Below are 18,278 nucleotides of genomic sequence, written 5' to 3' on the forward strand. Positions count from 1 at the left end.
TTTTCTTTTATGTATGATTTTTGTTATGGCGTTAGCTTATCAAGAGTTCTAATTCTAAAAAGAACGAATCTAATCTTACCAACTCGTATAGTTAGTCATAATACTATAGTTTTCGCTTGACATCTTACCTTTTTTAATAATAAACATGTTGATATTATTCTTAAAATAAAATAACCATTAAATAATGTACATTTTACAATTATATAAGATTCTAGGATGTGTTAATGATTGAAAATAATGTGAAAAAAATTTATAATTCCTTTTAACTGAATAGGAAAAATTTATAGATATAATGAATTAAAAGTATCCAGATGTATCAAACTGCAAATCTGTTAGAGCTACTATCAATCTTGGACTAAGTGGGAAAATCGCATGACTGATTATTAGCTAGACTTGGGGAAACCCGTTGAACACTGAATAGTCCCTACACTAAGCTATTGTGGGGATTCCACGATTTAATTTTGCAGATGCTGAAGTTGCAGCACCATGTGCAACATCATGGAGTTCAATTTCATGCTTGGAAAATTAAATACAATATTATTCATAACAAGATCGGAAATAGTTATACATTGAAACTATTAATTATATAATTAATAATATTGTTTAAAGTCTAGATTAAATTTTCATTCTCAGTCGTCAGTAAGTCGTGAGTGTCATTTATCAATCAATTCATCACTTACATAACAGTTGTGAATTATGTTGGAATGCATGTATGTGAGAGTTCCTCCTAAGATTCTGGGTAATGTTTAATAATTTATATGAATTTGCTATCGAATTTAGCATGTTTATTTATGAAAAAAGTAAATAGAAACTTTAGAGGAAGTTACTTGACTTAAATATCCATTTATTAGTTGCTGTAGACAATAAGTTTTCTTAATAATGACCTATATTAACAACACATATGACATTGTTGTAATCAATGCTAACGGATTATCGGTGACATTATCATTTCTAATATATTTACTGAACTTTTTGATTATTTGCTACAAGAAAATTAGAATTTGTTTGTAAACAAATGGGTTACATAACTTATATTTAATCTTAAGTGACAATTTATTTTCTTCTTGCAATTCTCCTCTGCTTATCATAGAAGTAAATGTAGTAATCTATCTGTAAATATTGAAATAATAATAGATATTTGTTCATTTTTATATCATAAATATAAATTATATTGCAATAAGTGACAATAGTAATGAATGAAAAAATGAAAGAACAATGAAATGTTTTAAAAATACATGACATGAATTGTTTAAGTTAAGAATAATCAATAAATGAAATTGAATTTCAAAAATTCTTTTATCTTTATTGTCTTGAGTTTTATGAATTAATGACAAATGTTCATATTCTCATGTTAACGTTCATTTATTCATTCTGAACTATTTATGAAACAAGAACTATCAATAAAGTACTATTACTTAACTTTTTTCAACATAATAAAAAAAATTGTTTTGCTATCTTCAAGTCATTTTATGACATCTTTATCTATTTAGAGTATCCAACGAACACTAGGTAAGTTATGCTCGAGTTTCAATAATTAAATAAAACTTATACAATCATAAACAAATTCATCACTAGGTTTAACCTCAAAATAATTATTTCTAATAATCATTAGTTATTTTCAATCAAATATTAGAGTATAATTTCATTTTTGATTGACCAAAAAAAACCAAATTATTGGATCAATAATCAAAATTTAAGGTTATAATTTATTTGTGAAATTATTGAAACAAGAGCAAATAAATAAACGATGAAAATGCAATATCTTTTGGCACCCATTTTGAAGGAAATACATGTGGCCCTTAAGTCTAGTTTTAGTGTGGTGTAGAGTTTCTTGTAACGTGTTTAATTCTAGAGAATGTACTTTTAGTTACTTATAGTCTGTCGTGTAGTCGGTATGCACCAAGCATTCGCGATTTTCCAGTTACTCTTGAAATACCCGCGTCTGCGACGATGGAACGAGTGGAACGGGGCTATTTAAAAGCAAATAGAATGCTCACAAGAATGCGCGTGGATGGACTATAGCTGCGCATGCGCTTTTCATCAATTCTCTTTATCTCACTTTATCGTTTTGCCTCTTTGTCAGTACTGTGACTTGTGGCATAATAAACTAGAGATTACGCAGGTTATTGATATGTCGCGAGTGCCTATTCTTGTAATTCTGGGCTCAACCGGCACAGGAAAATCCCGTTTAGGTATTGAATTAGCTCTCAAATATTCCGGAGAAATTATTTCAGCTGACAGTATGCAGGTAAGAAATTGTCAGATTGGTTTGATCCATCGTGTAAAGTCATGCGCACGGTACCTCGTGCTTTTAAAGGTTAAGTTTTTGTAGACACGAAATATTTGCGTTTCGTGTCTATTTCATCAAACTACGCACAAATTAAAGCAGTAATGCTTGACGATTTAAACGTAATATCATTTTATAATAAAGTTTTTTTATGTAAAGCAATTAAAAATAAGAAGTTAAAACGTTCATTGAAGTAGAAACGTATTGAGGTTGGAATCAAACATACGTTGATTTTATTTGAAAAATATGTTGATAATAATTTAAATAATGAAGACCTAATGGATATTAATTATTTTAACAATTACTAGTTATACTAGTTTGCTACAAAGAAAAACAAAAAAGATGGTTGTTTATCAATAATATATGGTAATAAAAAACATTACTTTTTTTCAATCTACATATTTTCATGCTATATTTATTTTTTTTTTCTATAATTGAAGTAATTATAATAATATCCATAATAATCTGTTTCTGAACATTGGATTTACAGTTTTGATATTGCACCATAAATAAAAAAGTTTTTTTTTTAGAATAAATAAAACAGTTCTAAGCTGATGCAAAATCGTTTTGCATCGTTTATTTAATAAATAATAAAATGATAGAATATGCATATTAACTTTCCAATTTATTCTTTAATTTATATAATAATTATTTTCCTATCAATTTGCCATGAAAAAAGAATAATATTAATAATCCATCAATTATTTTTCTAAATATTTTATACTGTTTTCATATGATTGCAGGTTTTCTAAAATTCATCCAATAAATGCAAAAATCTGATGACTACTAATTAACTAGTAAAATGTATTATTTATAAATTTATTAATTCACATCTAGGTTAGATAGAAATGGTGAAAGACCAAGAAGATTGGTGTAATTAATTTAAATTGCCCCCTGCATAGATAGAATATTTGAAAGAAATTGAGTACGTAAAAATGTATTATTGCACGTACTCCGATAATTTGAGCTATTTATATTAGTAGAATTTGCTTTCGATTATATGCAAATGAATACAAAGTTTCGTCATTTGCATTTGAAGATTGTAGCTATAAAATGTTTGTCTTCATTACCCTAAGTACTTGAATAATAGCAACAGTGCATGTGTAATTAACTCGAGCACTAAAATTTCATGTATCTACCAAAAACACCATAGTATATGAGTTCTTACAAAATAAGAACAAAAAGTTGCTAGTTAAAAGATATGATGTGAAATTATCAAGCTATTATTTACTTATTCTGCTTATGTTTTTTGCTTTTTTATTACTGCCATTCTGAAATTTACATAAAAATAACTAGCCAGAAGAAACATGCTTAAATAATTTATATTTATGTTTTAATATTTATGGAAAAGTAGGTTAAAGTAGTCATCAAAGCATTTGTTTCGAAAAAAGGTTAACCTTTTTTCAATTGATATGGTTGCAGCATTACTGTAAATCCAATCACTTCAATAAACGTTTTATAATCAAGTATGCCTAGGATATCTTATAGTTTAAAATTCACAGTAAAAATTTTTTCTATTATTTATCACAATTATTCCATGGACTGAATATTATTATAACTTGTAAGATAAAATTCTTACAACAATAGGTATTTATAAAAAATAATATCCACTTCAAAGTGTGTGAAATGGAGTAATTTATCTATAATGATTGATAGTAACTTGATTTTTGGTATTTTATATACAATTTAAAGATAATTGAATTAGATTGAAGATATACTTTTACTTAGTTAACTGAAATTCTCAGTATGTAATGATAGAAGGAAATAATCATATAAATAGATTAATGACAACGTTTCTGAGTGTTTATGTATCACAACAATTCACATGATCACAATATAAGAAAAGTGCAAATTGGTCGTTTCCATTATCTCACACATTGGATAACAAAACCACACGTATCCGTAGCATATTTATCACATGATATTCTTGTGAACGGTTGGATCGAAGAGGTTGCCACGTGTTTCAACATTAGGATTTGCGGCCTTCATTCAAATGGTCTCATTAGGGCCCACATGACATAGTTTCAGATAAAATTCATAATCAACTCTTGAGGTTTCCGGTTAAATGTCTTACGGCGCTCGTCATTCATACTTTATATTTAACTAAGATGATAAATAGTTGATTGTTTTTTGTGTTCATCATCAATTTCTTATCATGTATAATAGTGTTCGATACATGGAGATCATTTTTTATCTTGTCTTATAAAATAATGATGAAATATAACAGAACTGACACCTGATAAGCAATAAATACTAATGAGCAATAAGTATTCGTTAATCTTTATTAGATATAATTATGCAAAGAATAATTGGTACTAGTTGATGGAAAAAATTATTTAAAAATGTTGAAATTTACAAGTTAAATAAATGATTAATATTCTTCAATCATAAAACTATTTTCACATTTGGATTTTGTACCATCAAAGTAATGTTGGTGATTTTTATACATATATATTTATATTATTTAGGTTGTGATTTATATAATGAAAAAACAATTCACTACCGCAAAGGTAAAATTTGAATTTTTTCTTTCTAAGATCAAACACTGTTTCACATAAATTAGAGATTTTATTATTTTGTGTATTTTTCCAACTAAATTTTAATTTTAATTCATCAGAATAGATCTCGAGAACAGATGTAGGTACTAGACGTCTAGATATTCGTCAGTCAAACATAAAATTCCGGTTTTTATATGTCTTTACAACTTCCGGGTAAATGGGTTAGATTTCTTCGTCATCTGCATGATGCTATGAATCTTAATGCATTTCCCCTTTTTCCGGAATTTATAAATTAAACATATAATCTTTTATTCTCCAAAGTGTAGTATGTAGTCATACCACGTGTTAGCTATTTACTTATCTAAGAAAAAAGGGACTCTGATCGACAAAAGTCAACGCAAGTACATTTCATTCTTGATAGTCTATATAATCTTGTTAAGAGACATCCTGAGACTGTAGATTTTTCGTAAGAGCAAACATCTTATATTTTTTTTCCTCGAAATTGATATGATTCTTCGAAAATGGTCATTCTTTTTATGGTCTTAATTTTTTTAAATATCAGAAAATTTAATAATTTTTTTTCCCACATTATTTTTTCATTCTCAAGGTTTTCATTGATGAATTTCACCTGTCACTTATGTTGAAGTGGTAATAATTAATTAACAAAAGAGATCAATTTTTTGAGTTTGATTCTATTAATTTATTAAGCATCTATCTATAGATCTTGATTTAGAAATAATTTTAAAATTCACGAGCATGATGTCTGCAGTTTCAATGACAATTTAGAACCCTTTATGTACATTTTATTATAATTTATTATGTTTTATTTGGCAGAAATATTTCTTCACTCCAAATATATTCTATACACTTCCCATAAAAATTCTCGAATAAAATTAATCATGTAAATTGTCAATTTTTATTACTATACCATCAAACGCAGCCACCCAAAAGGGTCTCATTTGGTTGTGGTAAATTTACAACTGGTTTAGGCTAGACTCTGGTGGCTAGAGTATTTTTTAAAATAAAGACCTTCACTTCTGATGGAGTACAAAGTAAGCAAAAGATAAAAAAAGACCAAGTTCATTGACAATGTGACGATTACCAAATTTCGTTCATGAATTACTTCAAGGGCAACCTTGACTAGTAAGTGATGATCTAATCGTCGTTTCGTATGTAGTCATGTGATATAAACATTTTCCCTGTCTACTGAATACTGAACCGTGGGATAGAGATTACACAAGTGTTGAAATTCTCGGAGAAAATTCTTGGAACAGAAACTGTAAGAAGCTACATAAATAATATTTGATGAATAACTTTTCATTTGGTTAGGGTTTTTTTTTATTCTTTTCTACATACCTAATGATTTCCAAAAGGTGAGAAACAAAAAAATGTTTTTATAGAAAAGTAATTTTTTATGATAATGAAAAATTTATTAATATTTATTTTTTTATATTAATTAAAAATTTATGCTATTAAATTTTTATATTAGTTCTAATAGTAAAACATTTTTAATTTTACATAATATTATAATATTCAAGTAATAAATTGTTTAAAATTTATTAGTCAGGAAAAAAAGAAAATATTTTTGCTATTTCAAAGTATTGATTTCTTTACTCAAATTCAATAAATATTCATTGATTCTACAAAGAGATTATACTTTTATTAAGAATTTTTTATTAATTATGAATTGAAATTGATTTTTTTTTATTTTTACATAAATTAACACTTATTTCTAATAATTTATGACTTAAAAGTTTGCTATCATGATTTTTTTTTAATTCTCATATCTATGAAATAAAAATTTAAACTTTTTTCTAACAAAATACAACCTTTTTGATCACCTCTAGAGTAAATGTTTATTTTTTTTATTAATTATTTCATTAGTGTTAATTTCGTATAATAAACCACTTAACTAATTAAAAAAAATCAACCTTTATCTTTGTCAATTAACATCATAGATTAATATCGACTTGGGAAAAGAGTTAATTTTTTTTTTCTTCATTTATTTATCCTGTTTTCTTCTTGACTAGAAGTGACCAGTTTAATACTCCTTTTCCATAAGTTTAGACTGTTTCAAAACACCGATAGATCGATTAATTCTATAAAAACTAATAATTGATTTTATTTAATTATAATTGAAAAAAATATCAATTGAAGATTAATTATCTATAAAACAGATAAAATCATTTAATCTCAGCACATTTATATAGATTGTTATCAACTATACTGAGGTATAAAGCTGGAAAAATGTTCCAAGCCTCACATAGGCATTGAAGTGTACATACGATTAATCTGAAGATCAATAATAAGGAACCATTCACTCTACATAACTGCATTCAACAAAGTTGATAACTTGAACCAACTGAGAAAGTAACCCTATTAAGTAGCATTCTCGCCATCTTCTGATTTTTCTTTTGCTCCTATTGGTAAAGATGGTGATATACACCCGCTGTTTGCAGTGTATTTATTCAAGAACCACTTAGTATTCTTGGTTAATTAGTACGAATACTCTTGGTACTAATGATCGTCTTCACTATAGACGTGTAAAGAGGATATCCATCGAACGAATTACAGTATAATTAATCAACACTGTCTGCTGTTGTTTGAAGTCTTTGATGCTTTTAGATGGATGCCACTTATACGTTTGGTGAATAAAAATTTGAGTTTCAATGAATTTCAAATTATTTTTTGACTTCTCCAAATAGGGAGTGTTGTACTAGTTAATATATTTTAGTAAAATTACCTTTGTTTTGGTAAATAATTATGATTGACAAGTGAACTTAATCAACATCATGAGGAGAAAATAAAGTTGGAAATCCTATGAACTAAAATTATAATTGAAAATTATTAGTAAATAAATTAGAAAAATTCAATCATGCTTTCTAGATAAGAGAAAATCAATATTGAGCAAGTACCATCTTAATTCTGGAAGAAGTGTTTGAATTGAAAAAATCCAAGATTATTTTTTAAATTGAACTATTATAATCCAATCAAGAGAGATGAGTTATTACTTCTTACCGAGAGCCACTTGAATATCAAATCACCTAAATTGTGGTATAGTATAAAGAATTCAGAGTGTATAAAATTATCAATAGGATTCGAGAGGAAACTATATTGAGTATGAGAACTAACCATAGCTCTCTTGTTACAACTTTGAACTTTCATTTCATTAAGTACCGTAGCATTTTGCAAAGTTATATTTGAATACGTTTTATTTATAATTGAAGTTTTATTTATCTACATGTCTAGTAATAATTTACTACAGAATTACATAATCACTTTGAATAGTAAAGATATTATCAATATAGACAAATTGATTGAAAACTTGCTAATCAGAATTTGACAATTATTAATCAAATTGTTTTTAAAGTAATTAATTAAAAGACTAAACAAGACTAAAAATGATGATCCAATTGCAAAATAATGTGGAGAAAATAATTGCAATTAATTATACCAGTAATAACAAAAGTATTACAAAATGAGAGCGACATCATTTGGAAAATAATTTGTGGTGTATAGTATATTTGATATGTTTGACACGCCCACGTGTCATGAAGGATTTTATAAATGAAGAAAATGTATATCAGACAAGAATGAACCGGTTTGCAAGTCGAAATGAAGATACCATGAGAAAATGGAATACAATATCCTTCATTTTAAAAGATCTCACGAGAATCATCTCGGGCAATGGAGATTATTCTTGCAGACAAATAATATAAGACAATTTACTTAAAAACTCTCGCAGGTGTGAAGAAAGAAAGATGAAAAGTTTTAAATGTGTAAGTTATGAAATGTTAGTTTTATTCATTTTTCTTAAATCTTGAAAAATTTGAGGATTAATTTTAATAAAAGCTTTTATTTTTCAGATCTTCTATTATATCTTTAGAATAAAAAGTCGTATTTATGGGGATTGGGTAGTTACATCTCATCAGAAGGATTTTGATCCAGTTCGAATATTATATTCATAATCATCAACTCAAGTCATTAGATTTCAGCACATACTCTTATAGAAGTCACGTAATTTGTCATTAAAACTTCTCTATCATTCAAATGGACATTGCAACTTTGGTGATAAATTTAGTGGTGGTACCCATCAAAGTCTAAGTTAAAAGTTACACTTGGAATATTAATTTTCTTTGAATCTATTCTTGTTAGTTTATTTTTATTTTTGTAGATAAAAGTAAATGATTTTTGACGACATCTAAATATAGCATATTCAAATGCGAAAAGTTAGTGTTATAGAATGTAGGAAGCTGCAAAGTAATCGTCTTGGTGTCAAAAAAGTAAACTTAAAGTCGACTGGATAGTTGTTTCCTGGGTACTATTTTCGACACTCAATGCAATTAAGAGTCTGTTTCTTCAGTGAGATAGACAGAAACAGTATAATACTCTCTCGAGCATCCCTTCTACCGACAAGTGAACGAGCTAATTTACTTAGCATCGGCCCGTTACACTCGAGGGTTTTACTTAAGAGTACTTGAAGCAAAAAGAGGCGGAAAGATCGCTTTTAATGTTTCTGTTAACCGAATATGGAAGCAACCTCAATGACAGCCGACACCAACGAAATATTTTAGTATTATATTGTTATATAGTACTGAAAAGTAATTGGTCTTGGATGTTGTATCAACATTATACTGGCAAATTGGTTAGTCGTGAACTGTCATTCAAATGACTTTCTTATCTTTCTTACGTTACCCATCAAGGCCATTCGAGTGATCAATCGACCTTCTCTGGCCCCATCTTGAAGTTTATTAATCAACTACCGCGACATCTGCCCTCTCATTGGTCGTGTGAATAAATTAAGTGGGTTTGAAGTCAACGTTCGAACTCAATCTTTCCGGTTGACCGCGTTACGAAAGAGAGTCTGCATAAGGATCAACTGAATTATAATTTTCATTGTATGTTGTTCCTTTATTTTATTATCTGTTTAACTTAAATATTGATAAACATGTGCTTTTATTATGTAAAGAAAATCAGAGTAATTTTAAATTGTTGTTAAAAATAATATTTTTTATAATTTAATTACAGCACTTTTATCACTTGAGTATCTCTTACAAGAAATATCACTTTCTTACATTCAATGTAAAGTAAATGATGGATGACCTGAAAATATCAAAAAAAAGTTTGTTTGCTGTAGTGTTCTTAATAAATTATCAGTTTATCAGGGTGAAAAAGCGCGAAAAAAAGAATATAGCTTATTTTTTAATTTATCCAATATTGCTGGTACTTTTAATATTTTAGCACATTTTATTTTACATAAAATTTTTACTGTCTGAAAATAGACTTAACTCAGAACTTTTTGCTCATTTTTATACACTAGAGACGGTGAGTTAGTGATAGAAGCTATTGAGTCTATTTAAAATCCTTCTAATGGTATTATGGTAATGTACTTCCGGTATGAATAGAAATTGAATCTTTTCAACGCTGATGAATAAAGAAAAAATATTTCAAGTTTCTTCATTTTTTATTTTGATAAATTACTCTACATTCATATGCTTTGAAGTTTTCTCAATTTGATACTTGATCATCAATTCCAATGCATTTTAAAGTCATCAAATGAATTTTGTTCAATCATAACAATAATAATACAGTTTCCTAAATATAAGGTTTAGAAAAAGATTCAAGTATTCAAGAGCTTTTATCAATTACTGATCATTGAATCAATAATTTGCTAAGCCTAAGACATCATGATCATTGCTAATTAATAAGCAGTAGACAAAAAAACCAGATTATTACAGACTTTGTAATTAAATGTTAAATACAGTTTCCGGTGTAATTATTATGTTAAGTTTTATTTATAATATTACTGAGAAGAGAACGGAACGAACCAAAGGCTTGATGACGTTGTTAAATGTGATGAATGTAGTGAAACAAAATTGTATGATGTCGGTGCAATTCACTCAAGTGAAATGACCATGGTAACGGAAGTAGTATGATGTGAAGAGCATGTAGAAATCAGTGAAAAGAAAATCAAATTAGTTGTGAAATCTGATGATGTTGGAATAAGTAATGATTCTACCAACTTATCTATCCTATAGGTATTAAATTGCTTTTAATTATTTTTTAAATTCTTCATTTTATTCTGAAATACATTTCGAATGACTTAAGCTTACTCTAGGATAAACTGTGAATTTTAAACTCGACTTTTTATATTCAGGTATCAATCCTTAAGATGATCCAAGTGTGCAATTTAGTCCTCTCAACTAATTTCTTCACTTGAATCAATATTTAATATTTTCTTTCAGGTCAAGGCAATCATGATTAGTATCTTATAAGCTTACATTCTTGCAACTTAAGTATCATCCTTTTAGATCTTTATTTCAATTTTGCTTATTTATTTATTTTGTCGATAATAAGATGACTCTTGTAAACTATTTTCTATTTAAAATTAAATGTAAGTTGACAGATATTTACTAGAAATTTTTCATTCATCTGTGTAATATTAATGATGTGCTTGATAAAATTATAATAATTATATACAGGTATTCATATCCTATCCGTCAAACATTAGAGTGATTTAATAAGCAATTACTTGTCACTTATCAAAATTATAAGATTTCTAGACAGGTTTTTATATGATAAATATTTTTTTTTTGCTTTTCCTTATCATTTTTTTTTACTTCAAAACATACGAATGTAAAAATAATTCTTTCCATAAATTTGTGGATTCATTAAATAATCAATTTTTTTTTGTGTTAAATAATAATAATATTACTCATTGGAACTTTAATTTATTTTTCTTTATTCTTCACATATTTTGATAATTTGTTATTTCAAGAGTTTTTTTTAAAGAAGTTTCGATTCTTTTTTCCTTTATGAAGAGAACACGAGTATTTATTTAATTTTAATTAAACTGTCAACAGAAATCAGTGTATAAATTATGAAAAATTGTGAAAATTATAAAACCATGATTTCCATAAGCAAACATGACATATGAATATATTATATTACCAATGTATTTATATGTGAAATGTAAATTTTAATATAAATATTTACTTTAGGTGTATAAAGGGTTAGACATAATTACCGCAAAAGTGACTCAAGAGGAACAATCAATGGTGCCACATCACATGATAAATCTCGTGGACCCACTTATGAATTATTGTGTTGTTGATTTCAAGAAAAAAGCTCTTCCAATTGTATCCTTTTATTAATTATTCACTATTGCATGTGCTTTGAGAAAAATGGCTTTACATAAAGAAAATTGAATATTCATTTATTTTCACAAATGTTTTATTAAGTAATTATTGATTTCTTTAACATTTTTTTTGATGAATTAATAATTAATCAAAACTAATCAACAAAAAAGAACATGATTTGTGAGTTCAGTAGTAAAAAATGACAACAAAAAATTCTTATTAATTGCCAAAAAAAAGATGACCTAGTCTATGTTTCTTGTAAGATATTTAAATTCGACCATGTTACGACCTTTTCCTCAATCGATTCAGATAAACGATTTAGTGGCCAGGCGGAAGATGCCAATCATCGTGGGAGGCACGAACTATTACATTGAGTCACTGCTCTGGCAAATTCTCGTTGAGGATCCTAAAGCGTCTGGGAACTTGATGAATAGACATGATGGTCGAGCATTCGAGGACAGCGAAATCGAGTGTGAGAAAGAGACTAAAAACAAGCACAAGGATGAAGCAACTGTACTAACAGCTGACGAAGGTAGTAGACTTATTCCAAAGGAACAAGAGAAAAAAGAAGAAGAAGAAGAAGAAGAGCTTTTTGTCGCCTCCAAGCCAATGGAACACGAAGACAGTAATGAATCCAATGAAGTTCTTTATCGTAAACTTTCTGAAATTGATCCAAAAAGAGCACGATACTTGCATCCAAATAATAGGCGAAAGATTATCCGGTAAGTTTTAGTAAGAATAATGTTTTTTTTTTATTCATTCTGATAAAAGTGAGAAATAGAAATAGAGATTTGTGTATATTCTAGCAGCTGATTTCACATTTTATCAATGAATATAAAAAAAAGTATTGAATATTATCAATGTCATTAATATTTTAATTCATCTAGTACATGTTAGGTTTTTAATGATCTTGCACTGACAGAATTTTTTTATTAAATTAAGAGACAAGTCTGTAGTCTACTAGTGACTTGTAAATTTTTATCTATGCATTTATTATGATAAATGAAAACTTAATTTTTTATTAGTTAAATACTTGATTGAGTAAATCTTGATTTACCAGACAATCTTTTTATTGTAAATAATTGGGTAAAAAAGGATCACAGAATGCAGTTATCAGTGATAGAAAGTGAGTTTGTATGATCAGCTTAAATATAATAGTTCTACAACATATATTGATAGAACCATATTCCTAGATCAAAAATAATTTCATTCTTGATCACAATATTCTTTGATAAAAAATACGATTATTCGTTTTATATTTTACATATTATTATATTCGTTATTTAAGAATCTTATGATCAAGAATGAATTCATTTTTAATCAAGGACTATAGTTTTGTCAGCTTATGTATACAACAATTATTCATTTTTCTCCATAACCATTCTAAGAAGCATCATTGCTCATTCTGATATAATCATTTTTACAAGAAAATTTTTTCTACATAGCAAAAAATATTTCTATTATTCATAATGAGTTGGGATTTCATTCCTTACATCATAAAAACTTGTCATTCTGTTAAATTAAATCGAGTAAAAAATATCTTTCAGTATATTTTCATCGACGTTCCCCTGAAACTGTTGTTTTGATGAAACTTTACATCATAATCAGTCCTTCCAACTGATTAATACATCAAAATACTTTAGTAAACATTTCGAAAATTGGTTAAATCATATCACATTAATATAAATCACTTTCTCCAATTCATGTCCCAATGTCAAATAAATAAAATTTCAAGAGCAGAAATATGATTTTAAATAATTGCCACTTTTCAATATTTATGACTTTCTGAGACATTCGTCGAGTGTATTTTTGTGTAATGAAAGTTAATTTTGCGTGCTAGAGTATGACATAAATAGGACACATAAAGCAGAAATGAAATAGGAAATTCAACCTACTCGTCATCATATGTAAATAGAACTAACATGAAGTAGAAATAAATTTTTAGTGTTTTCAAAAATATGTCAGATGTGTAGGTATAGTAGAAATAAATTTACTTCCTATTCTGGGTGATTATTTAAAAGTCAAAGCGCTTGAGTGTCTTTGATGTTTCATCGTCTGGACGTTTAATGAATGTAGTTATGAGTAGATGTATATAATACAACTTCTTGTAGCCACGCAATCTTTCTCTTTCTCATTTTGCCAGTTTAGAATTAAATTTAATTTACTATTTATTTAAAAGATTAATTCAAAGATATAACTTTCTTTATTGCTTTTAAACATTAGCAATAAAGAAAACGACTAAAAATATTTTTTTAATCTTCCAATGAGGCTTTTAATCAAACCAATTTATTAAAAAATTCACTAAAGAAGCCTAGGATATTTTTTTTATTATTGTTGATACTTTTTTGAATAATTGATTTAATTTAACCATTGAATTAATTCAATAAAATTCTATAAAAAATAACGAGTTAATCGTTTGCAGTAAAAAAGTAACTTATCATCACATGAGAAATGAAATCAAATGATTAAAGTTGCTTAATTGAGGGTTATAATAATTACATCCTGTTGCATATTTTATAAGATATAATAAATATTAAAATGATCTGAATCAAATTTTTGATCTTTAGAAATATTTTAATTCATATAGAAGGAAATTCGTTACCCTTAAACATAAGCATACTGGAGAAATTAATAAATTCACTCCTCAGAATTTATTAACGTCATTACATTTTCATCAGTTACTTTATAATTATGAAAAATAATTTTAATAGCTCAACAATTTATAAAACAATAAAAACTTTAAGAGTACTTTTTGGAGCTTTTATGGCTGATAATTGACTGTACAATAATCATGGAGATTTAAAAGAGTCAGTTGCATTGTTTTTTTTTTATTGAATTTAGTGAACTTTTTTTTAGAAATGAAAAAATGTAAATTTAAGTATAAAATAACGAGGTTAATGAATATATACCCACTTGGTACTTAACATTAAACTTTTTTTATCTGAATTTTATTTCCATTTAATATATATTTTCAAACATCATATATATGCAAATTTTTTTCTCATAAGTATCTCTTCAAAATGACGATGCTCTCACGCGATTTCACTAGGCACGAGCGACTTCGTTAAACAACATTTTAACTTGCACACTTCTGTTCATACTAAGCCAATAAATGTCTAGGGATGAAGATAATCGTGTTCAGACGTTCAATTATCCATGATCAAACCTCTTGAGTAATTATGTTGTGTATAAAAAACTGTTTTATATACTTCTGCTCTGCGCCACACCATTATTGCTTTTTCTTTAGTAGCAGTGGGTATCCTCCAATATTATCCAATGAAGATCGTTTTCGAATAGGAATTAAAGATATAAATGCGGCAGGTGCTGGCATTTCAATCTCTTGGCGTGTACACATTATTTTATGATTATTATTGTCATTAACACACATCATGTGTTATTATCTATTTAATTTTATTTCACATCTGTCAGTGTTCATATGAAAATGTTAAATCTTCATTGGATTACATTAGTTAAATCACAAATAAAATATTGAAATCTATTAAACTGCTAATAAAAATGATTTTAAAATATTTTATAAAAACTGCTGAATGATTTAAAATATAAATTTTTATTATTACATTAAAAATATTGATAGTAAACTTGCGTTGAAATTCCGAGAACAACCCTGATATATGTCAAGGAAATTTTTATCTATATCATGACATTTTTATTCATTACTGATAGAAATCACTCATAAATGGAGTATTCCTTTTAAAATGAATACTAAATAAATGACATAATGAATAATAACTAATTACAGCTATAAATTAACACCTTGTGAACACTCTCCTCACTTTCACAGAATGGCTTTAGCCATGCAGGTGATGTTAAATTTGATGTTCACATGATTTGATGAAGTCTCGGATGTAGTTAGATTTTTTAATTTTCATTTAAAATAATTTAAAGTTATGTTCACAATTGAAAAGTGTTATGTTAGAGCTATAACATGATGTCTTGTGACCACAACAGGATTATTTCAATAAATTACTGATTACTAATATTCTGTCTTTGCAAGATGAACCCTCTAAGTGCTTCAAGGCAGTCTTATCTCTACCACAAGACAGTCCTGTAGCATGCAAAGTTTTTTCCATATAATTCATTCAGCTGCTTAGTAGAAATATTTCTTCCTCAGACTAGCCAATTAATTTTTTAGAACAGGCAATTAAGGTCTCATGAGTCTTTCAATAACATTTGGGTAAAAATTTTGCTCATGTTGTAGATAAATCAAAGACCTAGAAAAAGTAATCTATTGTTGGATAAAAATAATAGGAATTTGTTGATTTAATTGAGCTTCTTTTATAATAATTTTTGGTCTCAAATTTATCCTCGTGTTAGACTTTTGATTAGCAGATGATCATTTCTAAATCTAAATTGTCCAAGTTTTCACATTTTTAGTTTTAAAACAATTATAAATAATTTATTATGTTTCTTCAGTATACTGTAAACTGAACATTTTTTTATTTCATATTTTGAAACCACACATACTTGAAGAATATTATAATTCTTATTGAACATGAAAACTTGTTTCTGTTTATTGAACTATTCTTGTTATAAACGATTCCTCAACTACTTGTTCAGGTTAATTTGATTAAGAAAAAGTTAAAGTACGTTAACCTCAAGTGTCTTCATCATCCTGTGGTTTACATTCATCGTGAAACTGATATATGCAGTACCTTATATTTTGTTCGAGATATTTTATAATATCTTTGCGGGTGTCCAACATTCCGTATCTTCTTCGTGCAGGTGCAAGCGAATCTGCCAGGTCATTTCCTTTGACCTTCACGTGCGCATCAGGTAAAACCTTTCTCGCATGTTTCCTCTTTCCTTTAGGGTGTATTTTTGTGATGTATAACATTTTCATATATACATGTCTCACACTGTCATGAGGCTATCGATGAATTTCTTGTTGCAAAGAATATTGTTCAACATACTGAGAAATGATATATTCTTTTTCACACGCAACTCATATTAAGTCTTTCGTTGACATCTTTTGTCTTGATGAATGTCCGTAGCAGCTGTCTCGGTTTTCTCATCATGAAAATTGCAAAATTTTTAATCATACAAGACTTTTAATAAAAGAATTTCAGTTAAATAGAATATTTCAAGCATAACATATTATTTCCACTTTGTATTTCCTGTTAACTCTTACTTACAATAAATGAGATAAGTACAGTCTACTGAAAGTTTAAATCGTTCTGAAAAAGAAAAAGATTTTATGCTGATTACATTGTGCATCTTTTCAATATTAAAATATGAATTTACAACCAACACTTTGTTATAAAAATTTAGATAGCTGTTGATAATAGATTTCAATATTTAATAATGATTAATTAAAAGGTTGAATTTTAAAAATTCACCAATTAAACTTTATTAACTTACATAAATTCGTGATGGCATTGATGATCAACATCTTCTTTGTTCTTTTTGTTTTGTTTTTTTGTCTTCATGAGTAAGATAAAGTCATTTAGGACGAAAATTGTTTGATACACAAAGTCCTTGTCCATTAATAAAAGGAGATATTATATAAGGAAATAAATTTTTTTATCAATTATATAATTAAATACCACATGCTGCAAAAGTTCTAAACTAATTACTAGCAGATCATCAGGGTATAAAATTGATTGAACGAAATTTTCTTCTTCATCTTATTTATTTGACTTCTTTGCTCTTGAGCAACTAATAAGATCATAAGTTTTAAACTATCTTGAATTTTCTTTTGTTAAAAGTAGCGTATCTAGTACTTTAAATTAATGATTATACATTCTTTGAAATCCCCTCGAACATTCAGTCTTCAAACAGTTAGAATAAATAACTTATGAGTAAATTTTTATTTGTAATAACAATTTAAGGTAACTATGTCCTTAAACTTCAATAAACATGTGTTATTTTACCTCAAAATAAACTTGACGTGAATTTTTTAAAATAACACACAAAGGTATTTATGAATAATTCTTTATTCGTGTGTACATTAGAGTTATTTACAGTTATTTAATTCAAATATTCCTATATTTTATGGCATGACAAAGAAAATAATACTATGAGTGACTGGTTTTATTGAAAATAAGTGGCTCAACCAAGAAGGACAATTCTAATTGAAGTCAATTGGTATGCATAAAAAATAGGTATAGGTGATATTATCACATAGATAGATTATATCATCATTCATTTGCATAATTCTTTTATCATCTACATCAAGTATCAGTGGAAATAGTATAGTTTTATCCTTGAAGGATGTGCAAACGATAATAAGCTTTTTCTAGTTTGATAATAACTTAGCTATTATTCTCAGAATGAAGCACAAATTGACATCAGGAAGTGCTTTTAATATAATATGTATATATTATCTAATCACTC

General features: G+C 27.2%; 1 protein-coding gene across 4 annotated transcripts in view; it reads left to right on the plus strand.

Moving 5' to 3' along the window:
• Positions 1–647: 647 nt before the first annotated feature.
• The window catches only part of LOC118074586 (tRNA dimethylallyltransferase), a 49,880-nt gene continuing 32,249 nt past the window's right edge, over positions 648–18,278 (plus strand). The window contains exons 1-3 of one of the 4 annotated variants that reach the window (XM_035095938.1): positions 648–739; positions 11,787–11,924; positions 12,234–12,646. In XM_035095938.1, the coding sequence (XP_034951829.1) occupies positions 11,841–11,924; positions 12,234–12,646 (497 nt within the window). In that variant the 5' untranslated portion in view covers positions 648–739; positions 11,787–11,840. Of the gene's footprint in view, positions 740–2,084; positions 2,249–2,293; positions 2,410–2,634; positions 2,654–11,786; positions 11,925–12,233; positions 12,647–18,278 lie in introns of those variants that run through there. The other 3 variants (XM_035095909.1, XM_035095920.1, XM_035095929.1) reach the window with 3 other exon arrangements.

This window comes from Chelonus insularis, unplaced genomic scaffold, assembly GCF_013357705.1.
Source record: "Chelonus insularis isolate UGA/USDA-ARS -01 unplaced genomic scaffold, ASM1335770v1 contig_116_pilon, whole genome shotgun sequence".
Classification (NCBI taxonomy): Eukaryota; Metazoa; Arthropoda; class Insecta; order Hymenoptera; family Braconidae; genus Chelonus; species Chelonus insularis.